General features: G+C 48.7%; 3 protein-coding genes across 3 annotated transcripts; all 3 read right to left on the bottom strand.

Annotated features, from left to right (window-relative positions):
* Window positions 1-51: 51 nt before the first annotated feature.
* On the bottom strand, window positions 52-6,708 carry l(2)k09022 (HEAT repeat containing 1 homolog l(2)k09022). Its single transcript, XM_017168493.2, has 4 exons — window positions 5,434-6,708; window positions 5,118-5,377; window positions 1,327-5,058; window positions 52-1,270 (listed from the first exon to the last, which is right to left on the bottom strand). The coding sequence occupies exons 1-4, from the start codon at window positions 6,600-6,602 to the stop codon at window positions 123-125; spliced, it is 6,309 nt and encodes a 2,102-aa protein (XP_017023982.1). The 5' UTR covers window positions 6,603-6,708; the 3' UTR covers window positions 52-122.
* A 237-nt stretch (window positions 6,709-6,945) lies between these two features.
* Rca1 (Regulator of cyclin A1) lies at window positions 6,946-8,505 on the bottom strand. The gene has a single exon (XM_017168616.3). It carries the CDS (start codon window positions 8,391-8,393, stop codon window positions 7,176-7,178), a length of 1,218 nt encoding a protein of 405 aa, XP_017024105.1. The 5' UTR covers window positions 8,394-8,505; the 3' UTR covers window positions 6,946-7,175.
* A 483-nt stretch (window positions 8,506-8,988) lies between these two features.
* On the bottom strand, window positions 8,989-10,448 carry LOC108075766 (chromo domain-containing protein rhino-like). The gene is made up of 2 exons (XM_017168326.3): window positions 9,541-10,448; window positions 8,989-9,474 (listed from the first exon to the last, which is right to left on the bottom strand). The coding sequence occupies exons 1-2, from the start codon at window positions 10,375-10,377 to the stop codon at window positions 9,133-9,135; spliced, it is 1,179 nt and encodes a 392-aa protein (XP_017023815.1). The 5' UTR covers window positions 10,378-10,448; the 3' UTR covers window positions 8,989-9,132.
* Window positions 10,449-15,060: the final 4,612 nt, after the last annotated feature.

The raw sequence follows: 15,060 nt of genomic DNA, 5'->3' as shown, positions 1-15,060 counted from the left end.
AACGGTCCCAACTTTCTACAAACTATACCTGATTTTTTAGTACCATTGATGTCGAAAATAAAAATATATTTATTTCTTTAGCTTTATACAGTTTGAAAAACGAACCTCTCAGTTTGCTATTATTATAAATATTTTTGCACAGGTTCACCCAGAATGGTTTCCAGCTCCTGTACTGCTGAACGCGTGTTCTTTTCAACGCGCTGGTGCTCATCCTCCAGCAGTTCAGCGATAAAGGGCACTGTTTCCGGAAGTAGAGTGGCATAACTTTCGCCCAACTTGCGGGCGATGGCCACGCAACTATTGAAGGCCAGAATACGCACCTCGGGCGTGGGAGTGCGCGTCTTCAGCAGGACCTGGCTGTTGAGCTGCTTCCACATCACATCGTTGCTGGCCACCGCCAGCTGGGCAATGCTGTTGCTGAGCGCCTGGTGGAGAGGCTCATGGCTCAGCACCAGGTCGTTCTCAAGCTGATCCACAAGCGGGGTCATCAGCGCATTGAACCTATGCTCGTTTACAAAGTCCTCGCTGCAGTGCAGGAACACGTGATGGAGGGTGCCCAAAATGGCCATCAACAGGTCCACATCGTCCTCCGGTTGTCCAGCTTTGAAACCGGGACTTATCGAATTGTGCTCGGCCAGCAGCTGCGAGGAGTCTTCGACAAACTCGCTGGCAAAGAGGACAAACAGCGACTTCAGAGCCTCGGCTATGCGGTTGGTCAGCAGGAAATAGGTGAGGCGCGTTTCCTTGGCGCTGCTCTCCATCGCCCACCTGTGCACCCGGGCGTACATGGGTCGGAAGCTAGTCTCCGATAGCTTGAGGATCCACGTCACAAAGGTTTCCGTGATGGCAGATTCCACATCGGAAACCTGCTGCCTTTCCAGACCGCGGCTACGAACCTGGAGTCGGAATTCAAGGGCCTGCAAGAACAGTTCGCTGAGCGCATCCTGCACCGGCTGCAGTTGGGCAGCCGTATTGTGCCGGATGGTTTGCAGCAGGAGCTGCTGCATCAACTGGCCTAGCTCATCGTAGGCCTGCTGCTCCATCAAACAGCTGTAGATCTTGGCGAAACTGGGCACCAGAATGCGCACCTGCACGCCCTGTGCAACAGCCGCCCAGACGTCTACCAGAAGTAGCTTCAGGGCCTGCGTGCGTTTGTCCTGTAGCAGCAGGGGGCTGTCCAGCTGGACGGATAGACGAACCAAGGCCGCTATAATGTCCACCAAGTAGGGACCCAGAAAGGCAGGCAGCGCCTTAAAGAGCTTGTGAAAAGCTGCAATAAGAGTGTATAAGATGGAGATTTAGGATCAAAAGAAGAAGTTAACTTACCTGTGACAAGGGTGGAACACACATAGTCGGGACCCTGCTTCAGCGTGGCCATGTGCTGCACCTGCTCCTTGAGCAGCTCCGTCAGCTGGGGCGCAAACTTGGGCAGCTGGGCCAGGGCATGGGCCTTGAGGCTGGCACAAATCTCGACGAGGGTGAGCACAACATTGCCCACCACCGCCTTGGGCACATTTGCCCGTCGCTTGGTGATCCTGGTGAGAGTGGCCAGAAGGGATCGGCACTCCTCGATGAAGTCACGGCCATGGCGTTGCGCCAGAAGCTGCATGGCATGCAGGGCCGTTTGCTGTAATTGCGCGAGCTGAGCGCTACCGGCACCACCCTCAAGGATGCCGTTGATGATCGCCTGCAGCGGAGCCAGGAGGACTGCAAAGTGTTCGGCTGGTGTGTGCTGGAAGTAATCGCTTGTGGGATTGCTTAGCTTGGTCACCAGCAGCTCCAGCACCTTAGTGCGGACGTGGACAAGGTCGTGCTGCAATAACTCGGTGATTACGCTGAGGAAGTATTCCGGCGCCAGCAGTCCGATGGCATTGTCCAAGACATCGTGGGCATGGTTCCCCAGCACACGCCAGAACTTTTCCAGTGAGGGCGTTTCGGTGGCAGCTTCCAGGGCTCCATTGACCACACTAACGTAGGCCAGGGTCTTGATGATCAATTCCTGGTAGTATGGCAGCAGCTCTGTGGGATCGGGCCGTTTCATCTTCGCCTGCCACTCGTTGCAACTACTGATGCCGGACAGGAAATCCATGATAAGATACTTGTAGTGGCGCAGCTGCTTGAAGGACCGGGAACCCACATCGAAGAGCTGTTGTTCCGTGGACAGGAACAAGGAGCCCGTTGGCGATGGGCCGCTCTTGTTTGCCGGCAGTTTGGCTAAGTAATCCAGCAGCCGGATACATGTTTCCAGACCCACCGCCGGATCCTCGAACATCAGAGTCAGCTCGCGGCCAAACTCTAGACGGGATTTGTCCGTAGAGGCCTTCTGATCCAGCAGCACATGGCTCTCGAACACGATGCACAGGAACTGCCAGAGGTGCTTCTTGGGCTCCAGGACTCGGAATAGAGTGGCGTACAGCGGCAGCCGGCGATGCACCGGCACATCCGTGCAGATGTCGGCGAAGACCTTGAGCACGGGAATGACCAGCTCGTTCTGGCCCGTTTTCAGCAAAAGAATGGGTATAATCGACTCCACCACGTTGTGGATGATATGCAGGCTGAAGGCGTCATCGTGTCGCGCCACTGTGGAGCCGACAAACGTGAAGATCTCAACGATTTTGTGCAGCACCTGCTGCGGATACATGGCGGCGCAGTGGGTAAGGAAGAGCAGGGCGTGCTGCTGGGTCTGCGGGTTGCGCGTATTCCGCAGGCACTGAACCACCAACTCGATGCGGAAGCACGACTCTGGCAGGGTCTTGGTCAGCGGTATTCCGGCCAACTGAGCCGTTTGGCAACAGTGCAGCAGGCTGGAGAGGATCAGCTGCTTGGGATACTCGGCGGCACTGTGCTCCTCCAGCGTAAGGCACGCCTGCAGGAGTTCGAAGAGCGGTGGAATCAGCAGCTCCGATCCAATCAGCAGTTTCTTATGCTCCAGCAGCTCAAGGAGAGTCATTCCCTGCTTCCAGGGCACACTGGTCAGGTCCAGTTGTTGAATGGCAGACGTTGAGTTGCGTCGCTTGGCCCCGATCTGCGAGCCCTGCGGTGGCTTCCGCTTGGCGAAGGTAATCATTTTTGTTAGCATCGGCGCCAGGGGTTGACACTCCAAGCGGCTGCGCTTCAGCATTCGATGGCTGGCCAGGAAAATGGTGTCGTTGTCTGAACGGGTGGCCGCCTCCACAATGAGCTTGATCAGGGCCACCTTGTGCTTGGCCTGCAAAAGCTCGAACGTCTCCGGTGAAAGGCTGTTGAGCAGGACGCAGGGCAAGGGCTGGAGCTTCTGTTCCAGCTGGATATACACATCCTGGCGGGCGAATGTGGCCTCGAATAGTTCCCAAGCTTTGGGTTTTTGGAGCAACACATTCACCGCTACTTTCCCTTCGAACCTTTCCAGGACCGACTTGAAGATCTCGCTGTGGGGCCACGGCAACTGCTTCAGGTGCTGGCTACCATCACCGTCGCCGCTGGTTATCCTCTTCAGGGCGTCATGGCCCAGGGGCAGCAAGTCGCCAAGGAAATGCTCGTTGTTCACATGCTTTAGAGCCTTTAGTAGAGACGCCGTGCAAATGGCCGGCTGTTGGGGATCACAGGCCAGGGCCAGAACCGATCTCTTCAGCTTGGACAGTACGAGTTTCTCCTTGGCCGTGACACTCTCCGGCTCCAAGATGGTGAAGAGTATCAGTGCATACTGCTCGTGGTCCATACTCAGCTCGCTCTTTCTCTGCAACAGCGATCGGACCAGCTGCTCCACGTGGGTCACCAGCTTGCAGCGACTGCCGATCAACTGCAGCGTGGCGATGGCCTGCACCCGCAGTGTCTGCAGCTGGGAGCTGCAGGCGTTCGCCACTCGCAGCACATGCACTAGACTGCAGTCAAGCTGAGACTTTGGGTTGGACAGCACAGCCTCAAGGAGCAGAAAGCCCTGCAAGCGGAACAAGGCGTAGTCCGCGTCGCAAGGCCATAGTTCTGGCAAGCTTTCAAACACATAAAAGTTGGAGAGCAGTTCCAGCCTGTCCTGCGCCTCGGGTAGCATCACCTGAAGGCTCTGCTGCAGGGCTCGCGTCCACTCCTGACGCTCTAGGGGATCTTCACGGTCCGAGAACACTTGGCCACATATTATCTGCAGCAGGCGGAGGCAGAGGCGTAACTCATCGCTAAGCTGCGTCCAGGGCGTCGAGGCCAGTGATGTCCATTTGGTGTTCTTGACCAGGGTCAGCAGAAAGTCAACGTACAGTTGGAGAGGGACAAAGTCCTGGCTGTGGCGATTAGCCTTGGCCACACGGAACTGGATGCGGCGACTGTACAGCCCAATCTTGTCCAACACATGCAGGCTCTCCGACGGCTGCAGTTCCCGCTTGGCGTAGGCGGTCAGTAGGAGCAGCAGGTGCGTCAGCTGGGCCGGCTTCTCCAGGTAAGTCGTGCCTCCATGCTCCTCAACGCTTTGAAGCAGACCCCTTTCCTGGCTGATCAGCTCTTGGCTGCTGCCCGCTATTACGTCCAGGAAGTGCTGCCGATGTTCGCTGGTCTTGAAATCCTTGAACTCGCTGCTCACCTTCAGTTCCTTGAGGAAAGGAACTCTTCCGGCAAACTCACTATGCAGCAGAATCACCAGAGCAGCATGCTCGTGTTCCCCCAAAGCGGCGGCGGGGAAGAGCAGCGGCATCAGGGCCAGCAGCACCAGATTTTCGTCGTAGTTGCCACTTCCAGTGGTGGTGGTCAAATGACGCACTGCCAGCACCAGTACAGGCTGCCATTCTTCATCCTTTTCGGTTTGGGCTCGGCTTACCAGGTGGCACAGGGTCTGGGTCAGGCTAAGCGGAACCAACATCTCGGCCAGCTCTGCCGTAGGCAATGAGAGTACGGCGGCGACCACAGCACCACTGTCATCGTTGATTCTGTCCGGAAGGCATTCCCGCAACAGCTTTACACTGCGCTCCCGCCTTTTGTCGCTTTTGAGGTTGAGCAGCAGCTGCTGGACCGCACTCAGGCGCAAGTCGGCACTGTAATGGTAGAGCTTCTCATAGGCCCGCTTCGCCTTGTCATCGGAGGTGTTGAGGCGGAAACCTAAGCAGAAGGATGGATATGTAATCTAGTTGTATATTTTAATCAAGAAGTGCACTTACCCAAGGCCAACTTCAAGGCCTTCTGACGATTACTGGTGGTGGACTTGGCCCTTAGGGCTTCCTTAACGCTCAGGTCAAAGGCCTCTGGATAGCGCTTCTCCAGCTTTTCGAGGTAACCGGCATACCAGGTTTGAAAGCTGGTCTTCTCCGCTGCCACCTCATCATCGTCTGAATCAATGACAATGGTGTCGTCGTTGTCATCGGTGTCCATGGGCTCGGCTGCCTTAGGCTCAGTCTCCACAAAAGTATCCAAAAAGCAGCTAAGAAAGGACATCATCATGTTATTATTGATACTTAACGTAATTGCACAACTTACTTGATCAGTTTCTGGGCGCACGGCGTGGTCATGGGCACTTCGGACAGAAGGTTGTCCAGGAACACTTCGTAAGAGCTGGAAGCAGCCACATCCTCCCGAATGGCGGCCACGGCGCACGTCATCAGGGGCATGCAAATGGACTGAATGGCGACATTGGCCTTGGCCAGCGAGGCCAGTGCCGAGATCAGCCACTTCTGGCCAACCAGATTCAGCACGGTCTCCGGCTTGAAGTGAGGCACGGCGGCCTTCTGCTTGCCGTAGATGCAAATGAGCAGGAGCAGCGACTCGGTGTGTAGCCGTTCGAACGGACAGTTGGCCACACGTTCCAGCAGGGCGTTGCAAACCTTGCTCTGGAGCTTGGTGCGCGATACCAGCTGGGCCACGATCACATAGGCAGCGGCCATAAAGTCAATGGTATCGGACGCCAGGCCCCTCAGCAACGACTCCAGGATGGTGGTGATGTGCCAGTCCTGCAGCGGTTTGGCAGTCTGGAGGGCTCCGACCACAACGGTGGCGTAGAAGTTAATTTGAGCCTGCAGCTGGTGGGCGCGGGGCCCCAGCTCTTTAACGGCCTTCTGGGTGCTTTGGCAGATGAAGCTCAGAAAGGCCGGGTTGCTGGCCGCCCGATTGACAATGGCGGTCTTGGCCAAAGACACTCCCGGGCGTTGCAGAGGTCGCAGCCAGAACCAATCGGCATCCGAGGAGCGCAGCCTCATGGTCTGCAGGATCTGTACAAAGGTCTTGGTCTCGTGGTAGGGCAGTATCAGAGCCATCACCTGGCCGCGGTTGTATTCGTGCACCTGAAAGCGACGCAGCAGCCACTCGAAGGCCATGTGGGCGGGGCGCAGCAACAGGTAGGGGGACAGCAGACGCAGGAACTTGGCAATGGCCGCGTCCAACAGCTTGTTCACCTCCGGCAGCTCCACGGAGCGCTCCAGTGTCAGGGTGGCTTCGTCAAACAGTGTTAGTTGGAACTCCTTGAAGGCCGGATTGAAGTCGGTCAGCTCCTGCAGCCCGGTCAATCCGATTTGGTAGATCTCCCGGCGATCCTTGGTGGCCGCCTCTTTGGGATCAAACAGAATGGAGGCCCTGCTGCGGGCGTCCGCCAAAGTCACGGACGTCTGCGGCGCCGCCAATTTCTGCAGCTGCTGGGCCAACGAGGTGGTCATCTTGGCTTGGGCTTTTCTATCTTTCTTTGTGATTTATAGGAGCTTCAAAATCGGGAATAATAATAAACCGCACTCCACACGTGTTTCGGTAAATGTGTGACCGTATCTAGAATGTTGAAATATACTTTGAATTTTGAACTTGTTCCGCGAATTTGGCTTGCTCTAGCGGGAATATAGCTAAATTGGCAACGCTGATAAACAATTAAATTAATGTCTTTTTTATTTTGGTCTTAGATTTTGATCTCCTACAGCTTCTAGAGGAGTCCCCTAATGATTAATTCTTTTCTTAAAGTATTCTTCTTGAAGTATCCCACACTGGTAGTCCCTGATTAAATCCAAAAAATTAATATCCAAAGACTAATTAATAGGTCTTATATTTCGCATATTTTGTAGAGAATACTTATGTTACTGTCTTAATCTCAGAAGAGGTACAGCGGAATCTTGCAGTGTGAAACAATGTAAAATCAAGTATGGTGATGACAAAATGTAAAACGTAATACGTGAATGATGAGATTTGGACAAACGGAATACTAGACGTTACAGACTTAAAAAAAGAAAACCTAGTGTCTAGGGCTAAAAGCAGAGCCGCTTGAGCGAGTTCTTCCGTCTGATCTTGGCGTCACGGGGCTGGGGACGTTGTGGCGGCGTCAGGCGCTCCCGGGGCATCATCAGCTTTGAGGGCGTGTCCAGCTCGGTGACCAGGCAACGCTCGCCAGGATGCGACTTGCTCAGGCAATTGACGCAGAAGCGAAACTGGCAAATGACACTGGTACATTCAGCAAAGTTGTACGCCGGATGCGAGCCCCTGATGTCGTCCAGGTCCAGAGACAAAAAGCGCATCAGTGGCGGGCGGTCGTTCATGTGCCCGCCGGCGAATGTGCTCTGACCGCCGGGTAAAGTCTGGGACATGAGGTTGTCCCCGCTTGTTGGCACTTCGCTGAGGAACACCCGGCTGCCCCGTCCGCAGCGCGGACACTTGACGCGCTGCGTCTGCTCGCGTAAAATGCGTCCAGCATCCACTTCCATCAGGTGAATGCTAGAGTTGCCAGAATCCATCAGCGATGCGGCACTGTTGGCCTGGCTGCTGTGATTCGAGCTCTGCAATGGCACTGTTGAGTTCGCTTTCTGGAGATGGCGGCGCCGCTTGGGCACATGGGGATTCTCTTTGGTGAGGCTCAGCTTGAGCCGGTGGTTCTGCAGCCGCTCCAGGGCCCGCTGGCTTTTGTGTATGGCCTGCTTCCACACCAGCGACACCTGGGTCATCACGTCCAGCGTGTGGGCGCCCACATACCGCAGAATGCACTCCAGCGCCGGCTGCTTCTGCGCCAGCTTGCCGACGATGTCCAGGCGCTCCACGCCGCCATAGAAGCGGTTTTTGATGGGAGGCTGCTCCTCCTGGGGAAATAAAAGCTTCTTCGACTTCCTGGGGCTGCTGTGCGGCGCCTGAAAGTGTTTCTTCCGGCGCTTTGGCAGGCTGTGCGTCTCCTGCAATCGGGGCGTCGTCGAACAAGGCTCCTCCGCCATTGAACTCTGAGCTTCGGGAAGGCTCTTGGGAAACCTCATGTCCCGCAGCTCATGGTGGCCATGCGGCGTCGACAGTCCTCTCACCAAGTGTCCAGTATTCGATGCATTGCGACAGTTCTCAGCTTCGTCCAACAAAAATGGCGTCTCCGCGGTGGAGTTGTGCAGCGCCCGAAAGGACGTGTACCCGGACTCGTCCATCTCGGCGTCGAAGGAGCCCTGGCTAGGACTCTTCTTGCGCAGCGCCGCGCGTCTATTGTACGCACTCATTGTGAGCGCTTTTCTATCCTGGGATTGTTGTTATTTTCGCATTTGACGCTAATTTTTGTATTTGTATTTCTTAAAGTGACGCGGTATGACCTTTTAGGGGATGTGAAAAAATATCGATAATTTTGAATTATAAATTAACAGTTTTATCGCGGAATTGTTATTTTTCTAATTGGTCACACTAATACTGCAATACTGTAAAAGTCTCTACAAGTGTAGAGAAACCCTAGCTCAGACGCAAACCAATGGAGACCTGCCGCTAAGCTGACAAAAAGCTGAAGCATTTGAACTCCAGCGAATGGAATTCAAACGTTAGGCTTTGTTTTATTATCCTTGCAGGATTCGATCATTTTGGCCAGAAGAATATATACTCTTGATCTAGACTCAATCTGGCCATTCAAGATTTCAGAATAAAACTTTTGGAGAGCCTTTTTTTCTACTGTAGGTAGTATTTAAGTCGGAACGACCAGCAACAATTGGAAAATGAATAGGAAAGTGTAATATTCGAAACAACTTCGTTGCTTAAACGCAATATTCCTATAGAAATGCTTCTATTCTGATATCCTTGGACAATAATGCAACAGTTGTATTACAGAGATGTTTTATTGTGCAGGTGTTTCATGTACATTTCGACAAGTTGTTCAATTCTTTTAAACATTTTAGGATTTAAGATGTTTTCCAATAGCATTTGATTAAAAATGTACCAATTGTTGTCTTTTGATATTGGAAAATTCAATTCCCATCAGTTGTAGCGACGCTCAACTTTTTCAAAGTACTCTAGCACTTGGGCAGGATACGCCTCCTTTAACTCCTCCATAGGCACAGTATCCACCGCATCGATGCCCTTCCAGGTGACAAACAAAAAGTGTCTATCGTACACATGAAAGCTGTTCACAACTTTATCCAACTCGAGGCCACGAGCCAGTCCGAAAACGGTCTCCCACGGCGTCATCGAAGGGGTTTCCGGGTCTTCATCACTGCTTTCTTGTTCCTGAGTCTGCTTCGTGATCTTCTTGCTTTTCTTTGGACCTTGGACTAGAATCTGGACCTTTGGGCCCTTCTCTACTAGCTGCATGTTGCGAATCTGTTAAATGGAATGGATAAGGATAAGAAATCTGTATCAAGTATTTAGTAAATATAAATGCCTTACGTCACTCAATGCCATATCGATGGGATTCTCAGTAGCTGCCGGTATTAGATTCTTCTGCATTTTTTTAGTCGCAGCCTTGGCTTCCGGTTGCGGTTGGTGAGCTTTCTCCTTTTGAGAGTTTAGTGGTTTTAGTGGTGGTTTAGTGATGCTTAATGTGCGTAGCTCATTGAGAAGCTGAGAGTTGGAACCCGAAGATATGGAAGATGCTGAGGAAGCTGCAGACGAAAAGGGTCTGGCGGATATTTCCCGATCCGATGGAGTAGGATTTGCCCAGTGGCCAAATGAGGTAGATGGAACCTCGTTGTCGCTCAATAGCAAATGCAACGCAGGACGCAGTTTGATCGGTTTTCCTTCTTTCTGATTTCCACCGATCTGAAGGCCTGTGTTCGGATGTGGTGTAGATTTTGGTGTTTTCTTGTCGATTGACTTGGTTCCTGGTTCCCGTTCCCCGGGTGCTGGAGCAAGGGATGCCTTCATTGCTGTGGGCTCCTTGCCTACTTTCTTCTTGCTGCCACTCCTTGCCATTTCTTTCATCCTGAAGAGCTTCGCTTCAAAGTCGGCGACCAACAGTATGCAGTTGCCTAGGTTCTCAAGGGGCTCCCAGCTGCTACTCTCCGGGGGAAAATCCTTCCATTTGATTTGCATCTCGACTCGACCGTTCACATACCGTTTTCCAGTGATTTCTTCTACAATGAACTCCGGCTGAGTTTGTGCTGGATCTGGATTATTGGTGTCGCTGGGCGACAGTGAGTAGATTGGTGTCTTGGACTCCTTGGTGTTTGATAAACCTGGGTCTTTGGATCCCCCCGCTATAATCGAGTGCCATCCGCTAGCCATGATTTATTTTCTTCTTTGTCACGTGTTTAATCCAAAAATGACCAGAAGGCTTCATTTGTTGGTGCTGCCAACATGCTAGAAATGGGAAGAACTTTAATATATCGATAAGTATCGATTAGGAAACGCGATCCTCTGCAGCTTCCTTAGCATCTTCCAAATTTTCGGGCTCGAACTCTCAGCTTCTCAATGAGCTACGCACATTAAGCATCACTAAACCACCACTAAAACCACTAAACTCTCAAAAGGAGAAAGCTCACCAACCGCAACCGGAAGTCAAGGCTGCCACTAAAAAAATGCAGAATCTGATACCGGCAACTTCTGGGAAAACGTAAGGCATTTATATTTACTAAATACTTGATATAGATTTCTTATCCTTATCCGTTCCATTTAACAGCTCGTCCAGACTCTAGTCCAAGGTCCCAAGGATAGCAAGAAGATCACCAAGAAGACTCAGGAACAAGAAAGCAGTGATGAAGACCCAGACACCCCTTCGATGACGCCGTGGGAGACCGTTTTCGGACTGGCTCGTGGCCTCGAGTTGGATAAAGTTGTGCACAGCTTTCATGCGTTCGATAGACACTATTCGTTTGTCACCTGGAAGGGCATCGATGCGGTGGATACTGTGCCTATGGAGGAGTTAAAGGAGGCGTATCCTGCCCAAGTGCTAGAGTACTTTGAAGAAGTTGAGCGTCGCTACAACTGATGGGAATGAAATTTTCCAATATCAAAAGACAATTAATAGTTGTTTATAAACAACAATTGGTACATTTTCAATAAAAGAAATCAAATGCTTTTGGAAAACATCTTAAATTCAAAAATGTTTAAATGAAGTAAAAGACTTGTCGAAATGTACATGAAACACCTGCACACTAAATACATTTTTAGAAAAAGGTCGTTGGAAAATAAACTTCTCATAAAAATATAATGCGGGCACAATGCTGTTGATGTGCTTTATTATATTCGCTTTGACCCAATAGGAAAAAGGGCAGTCCGGGTAATCTGGTCTTGGCCCATCATCAGTGTCATCAAATTAACAAAAAATCCCTTAATAATTTATCATTTGTTCTCTCTGCCCCGAGAAAAGCAAGACTCTTCCTTTGGCTTCCCTTCCGCCCATTTTCTTGTGTCCTTCCCGCCACTGACAAATTTGCCAGCTCAAGTTTTTTTGTGCAAATCATGCCGGGGCATAGATTTCGGATTCATGTGAAAATCTGCCAACGCCCCTTGGATAGTTTCGTCAGCTGTCCATATTGCTTGGCTGCTGACAGAATCCCAGGAAAGAGCCATCCCAGCAGCACTGCTCCGCTGCACCCCTTGGCCAAAGTTAGCCACCCCATTCACCGACGACGACTTCATCCACTTGCTGCCGCCAGTCTAGAGAGTCGAGGTCGCCGGAGGAAAATCAATGAATGATATTTCCTTTATGGGGCTCAATTATTTTCTGCGGGGATTTGCTATTCTTCCCCGGATTCTGTCATCTGGTTCGTGCCTCATTGTCCTTTTAAATGCTTGGGCAAAATATTTTGGGTATTTGTCCCTGCCTTTTGTCAGCCAAGCCAGGAAGCGGCTGGAGCTGGAGTTGCGGCGTTCATAATTTATGAATATTTGCTCATTTATTGTTTTGCATTATTTATGGTTTTATTATTTGTCTATTTGCTGGCACAAGGGGGCTGCTCGACTGCGACCAGGAGTTGGGGGCGTGGCAGAGGACAAAGATTTTTGTTTTGATTTTAATTAAATCGACAGACGACGACGCACATCGGCTTAATTTAAAGTCATTTGACTGTCCTAATCTCTTTTCCGCTCTTCCCTTGGTCATTTTATAGCGGTTGTGGGTGTGTTTGTGGGCGTGGCCAAGGGCTTAGTGGCATATTAATTGTCGCTGTGGTTTAGGGATCTGTGGATTGGGATTAATTTGCGGTTCATTGCTTCAGCCCCTGATATTGTTGGTTTCTAAGCAGTGAGCAAAAAGTAGGAGGCTGACTAATGACTTTGTCATTTTCGACCAAAGGACGAGGTCTATGAGATTTTGCTGGGAATGTGCAATGAATTTGGATGGGATATGTCAATCGGGGATGGGGCAAATCTTTTTTTTTTTTTTAATTCTAAAATATTACTATCTATGTATATCCCATAAGCAAATGTTTTTAAAAATGTTTTTTATCTTTACCATAATTGAAAGAAATATTTATTATAATATTTAATAAATGTAAGAAGACATTTTTAAAGAAAACTCAATAAACACTCAAAGTAAGAACTAAACTTAAACAAAAATTCGAAAAAAATTAACAAACAGCAAGGATTTTTGTTGTCGTCATATATTACCATTTCCCAGGAACTCCCCTTTCCTTCCAAAGCCTTGTAGCAAATCCGTACCCATAAGGTTTTTGACATATGTATGGTCAATATGCATACATATGTTTTATGTGGAGCTACTATGTTTGCACGGTTATTGATATCAGGCTGATTAATTTGAGTTTACGCGCTGGAACGACCCCGGGAACGATGACGAATGGAGGGCGGCAAGAAAACGCTCAGCCCAGAGTCAATATTTGCACTCAATCCGTACATATGCTCTAATTATTATCCTTTTAGCCGCGGGCAGTGTCCTGCGTGGCATTATGTCGCCGCCTGGCTGACACCGAGACCCAAGCACGCCCACAAATACTCCCACCCCCAGCGGCAGCCCCGATCAAACATGGGTCGGTCTCGAATCAACTAATTATGGTAATTTACCGCGGAATGTCAACAAATATTTTGTAAGCGACTATTTTATCGCACGGCCGCGACTCACGGAAGTCCTTGAGTGAAGGGTAGAATGCAACTGGAGCTGAAGCTAAAGCTGGACAGGCCCAGGTCCTTGGCAGTCAAAGCTCTTGACAAACGATGTTTACCGCGATGGGAGGCTAGGTGGTGTCCTTGCTGGAACACGAAGTGGTCTGATTATTTTTAACCAACCGAAAGGACAGCCTCAAATGGCTGTGCAAGCAACGTAACCCGAACTGGAACAGGAACGGAGCCCAATTCGCTTGATTGTGTTTGATTTCGGCCCCATGTTTTTTTTTATATATTTTTATTTTTGGTACCTGGGAGAAAAATTGGGGCGTATTGTGTTTCTAGTTGATAAAAGTCAAAATATAAATTTATAGAAAAAATGCAAGACATTGGTATATGGCTAAATATATTAATATAAATTATTTTCTGTTTTTATATTTAAAAAATAATACTTATTATGTCGTTTGTACCTAAAACTCTCAGATTGATTGTTAATCTGTATAGTAATGATAGGCCTTTTAAAGTAAATTTTTGATCCATCGACTTGAATTTAAATTCATTACTTGAAGTGCAGGAAAATATAAATTTTCCAAATATATTATCGCAATATATCCTTATGCAGTTAAGGCAAACTTAATTCAAGGAAGGAAGGTGTAAAGGATGAACCATGAACCTGCGAGCTGGAGATACTAGAATCAATTTGTTTTTAAAGCCCATAAATCGAAGAAAATAAAAATAGATTGATCTAAATATTTGACAAAATGTATAATTTTGTATATATTCAGAAAACCCTTTTCCCATAGAAGTACTGGGTATCTTATAGTCTGCAAACCCAGCTATAGCATGTTTATTGTTTGTTCATTTTTATGATGGCCCACTGCGTGGTAACTCATTTTTAGCCAATAAATCGCTTGGTCGCCGCCAGGTTGTTACTCGCTACGTCCATTTTTTGCCTGTTTACCTGGGTGCGGCTAAAGGAAAACAAAACGGAAACTGATTACAACGTCAAAGTCAACGAGAGGAGCAGTATTAATTTGATGGTAATAAGGAAATAATCGCACTCATTTATCATTTTAATGTATTCGCATTTGGCGACCAGGGCGTGCCAGGAGTCGGATCTATTTAGACTCTTAGATAGATTTGCATTAATGTGAATCAATAAAGTCTTCAATATATATTAAAGTATTTTTATACTTGCTTTTTACTTATAAAAATAATACTAAGTGATTAACTCAAATGAAAATCAATCAGCAGACAATCAGATTAAAAACAAAAATCGCGAAATTTGATACATTGGGTTTCAAAAATACGAATGACATGTTGCAAAATTTGATTGATTCGCAAATTGCGTTTCATGTTTTTTTTTTAATATTTTAAAAATATATAAAACCATCCATCCCACAGACTTTCGACACGTGCAACGCATTTGATAAATGGCGGAACTCAGTTGCGCCAATTTTTTGTCGCATTGTTTCAATTAGCAGATTGGTAAGCGAAAAATTAATAATTGTTTGCCATATTATATATAAATTATATATTATATTGAGAATTTTCCCTGAATGTTGTTAATGGTACTACAAAAAAACCTAAAAAAAAGTTCAGAATAAAATATACATTTTTTTTCTTGTTTCTAATGTCTCCATTTGTTGTACTTTTTAATTTAAAATTGTACATTGCTGTCACTTTTCCAACTACAATTTGTCAAGGAAGCAATTGGCAAGCCAAGTGTCCAAGGCGAAGAGAAGGGTTTGGAATCGGATCTAAGGCAAAGGGTCACTTCGAGTGTCCCAAATACCGCGAACTGAATGCCCACTCCCAGCTCTGCTTGTGAATTAATCATGGGGGCGGCTACTATTTCGGTTTCGGTTGGAAAAAAATGCGAAAAGTACACGGAAAAACGGTTTCAAT

The sequence above is a fragment of the Drosophila kikkawai genome, chromosome 2L (genome assembly GCF_030179895.1).
Source record: "Drosophila kikkawai strain 14028-0561.14 chromosome 2L, DkikHiC1v2, whole genome shotgun sequence".
NCBI lineage: Eukaryota > Metazoa > Arthropoda > Insecta > Diptera > Drosophilidae > Drosophila > Drosophila kikkawai.
This window is presented reverse-complemented; position numbering and strand designations above follow the sequence as displayed.

Bases quoted from the DNA above. Each gene is read 5' to 3' on its own strand.
- Rca1 (XM_017168616.3), bottom strand. From the start codon at position 8,393: ATGAGTGCGTACAATAGACGCGCGGCGCTGCGCAAGAAGAGTCCTAGC.
- LOC108075766 (XM_017168326.3), bottom strand. From the start codon at position 10,377: ATGGCTAGCGGATGGCACTCGATTATAGCGGGGGGATCCAAAGACCCA. The intron at 9,475-9,540 runs GTAAGGCATTTA...TCCATTTAACAG, and splicing joins TCGATATGGCATTGAGTGAC to ATTCGCAACATGCAGCTAGT.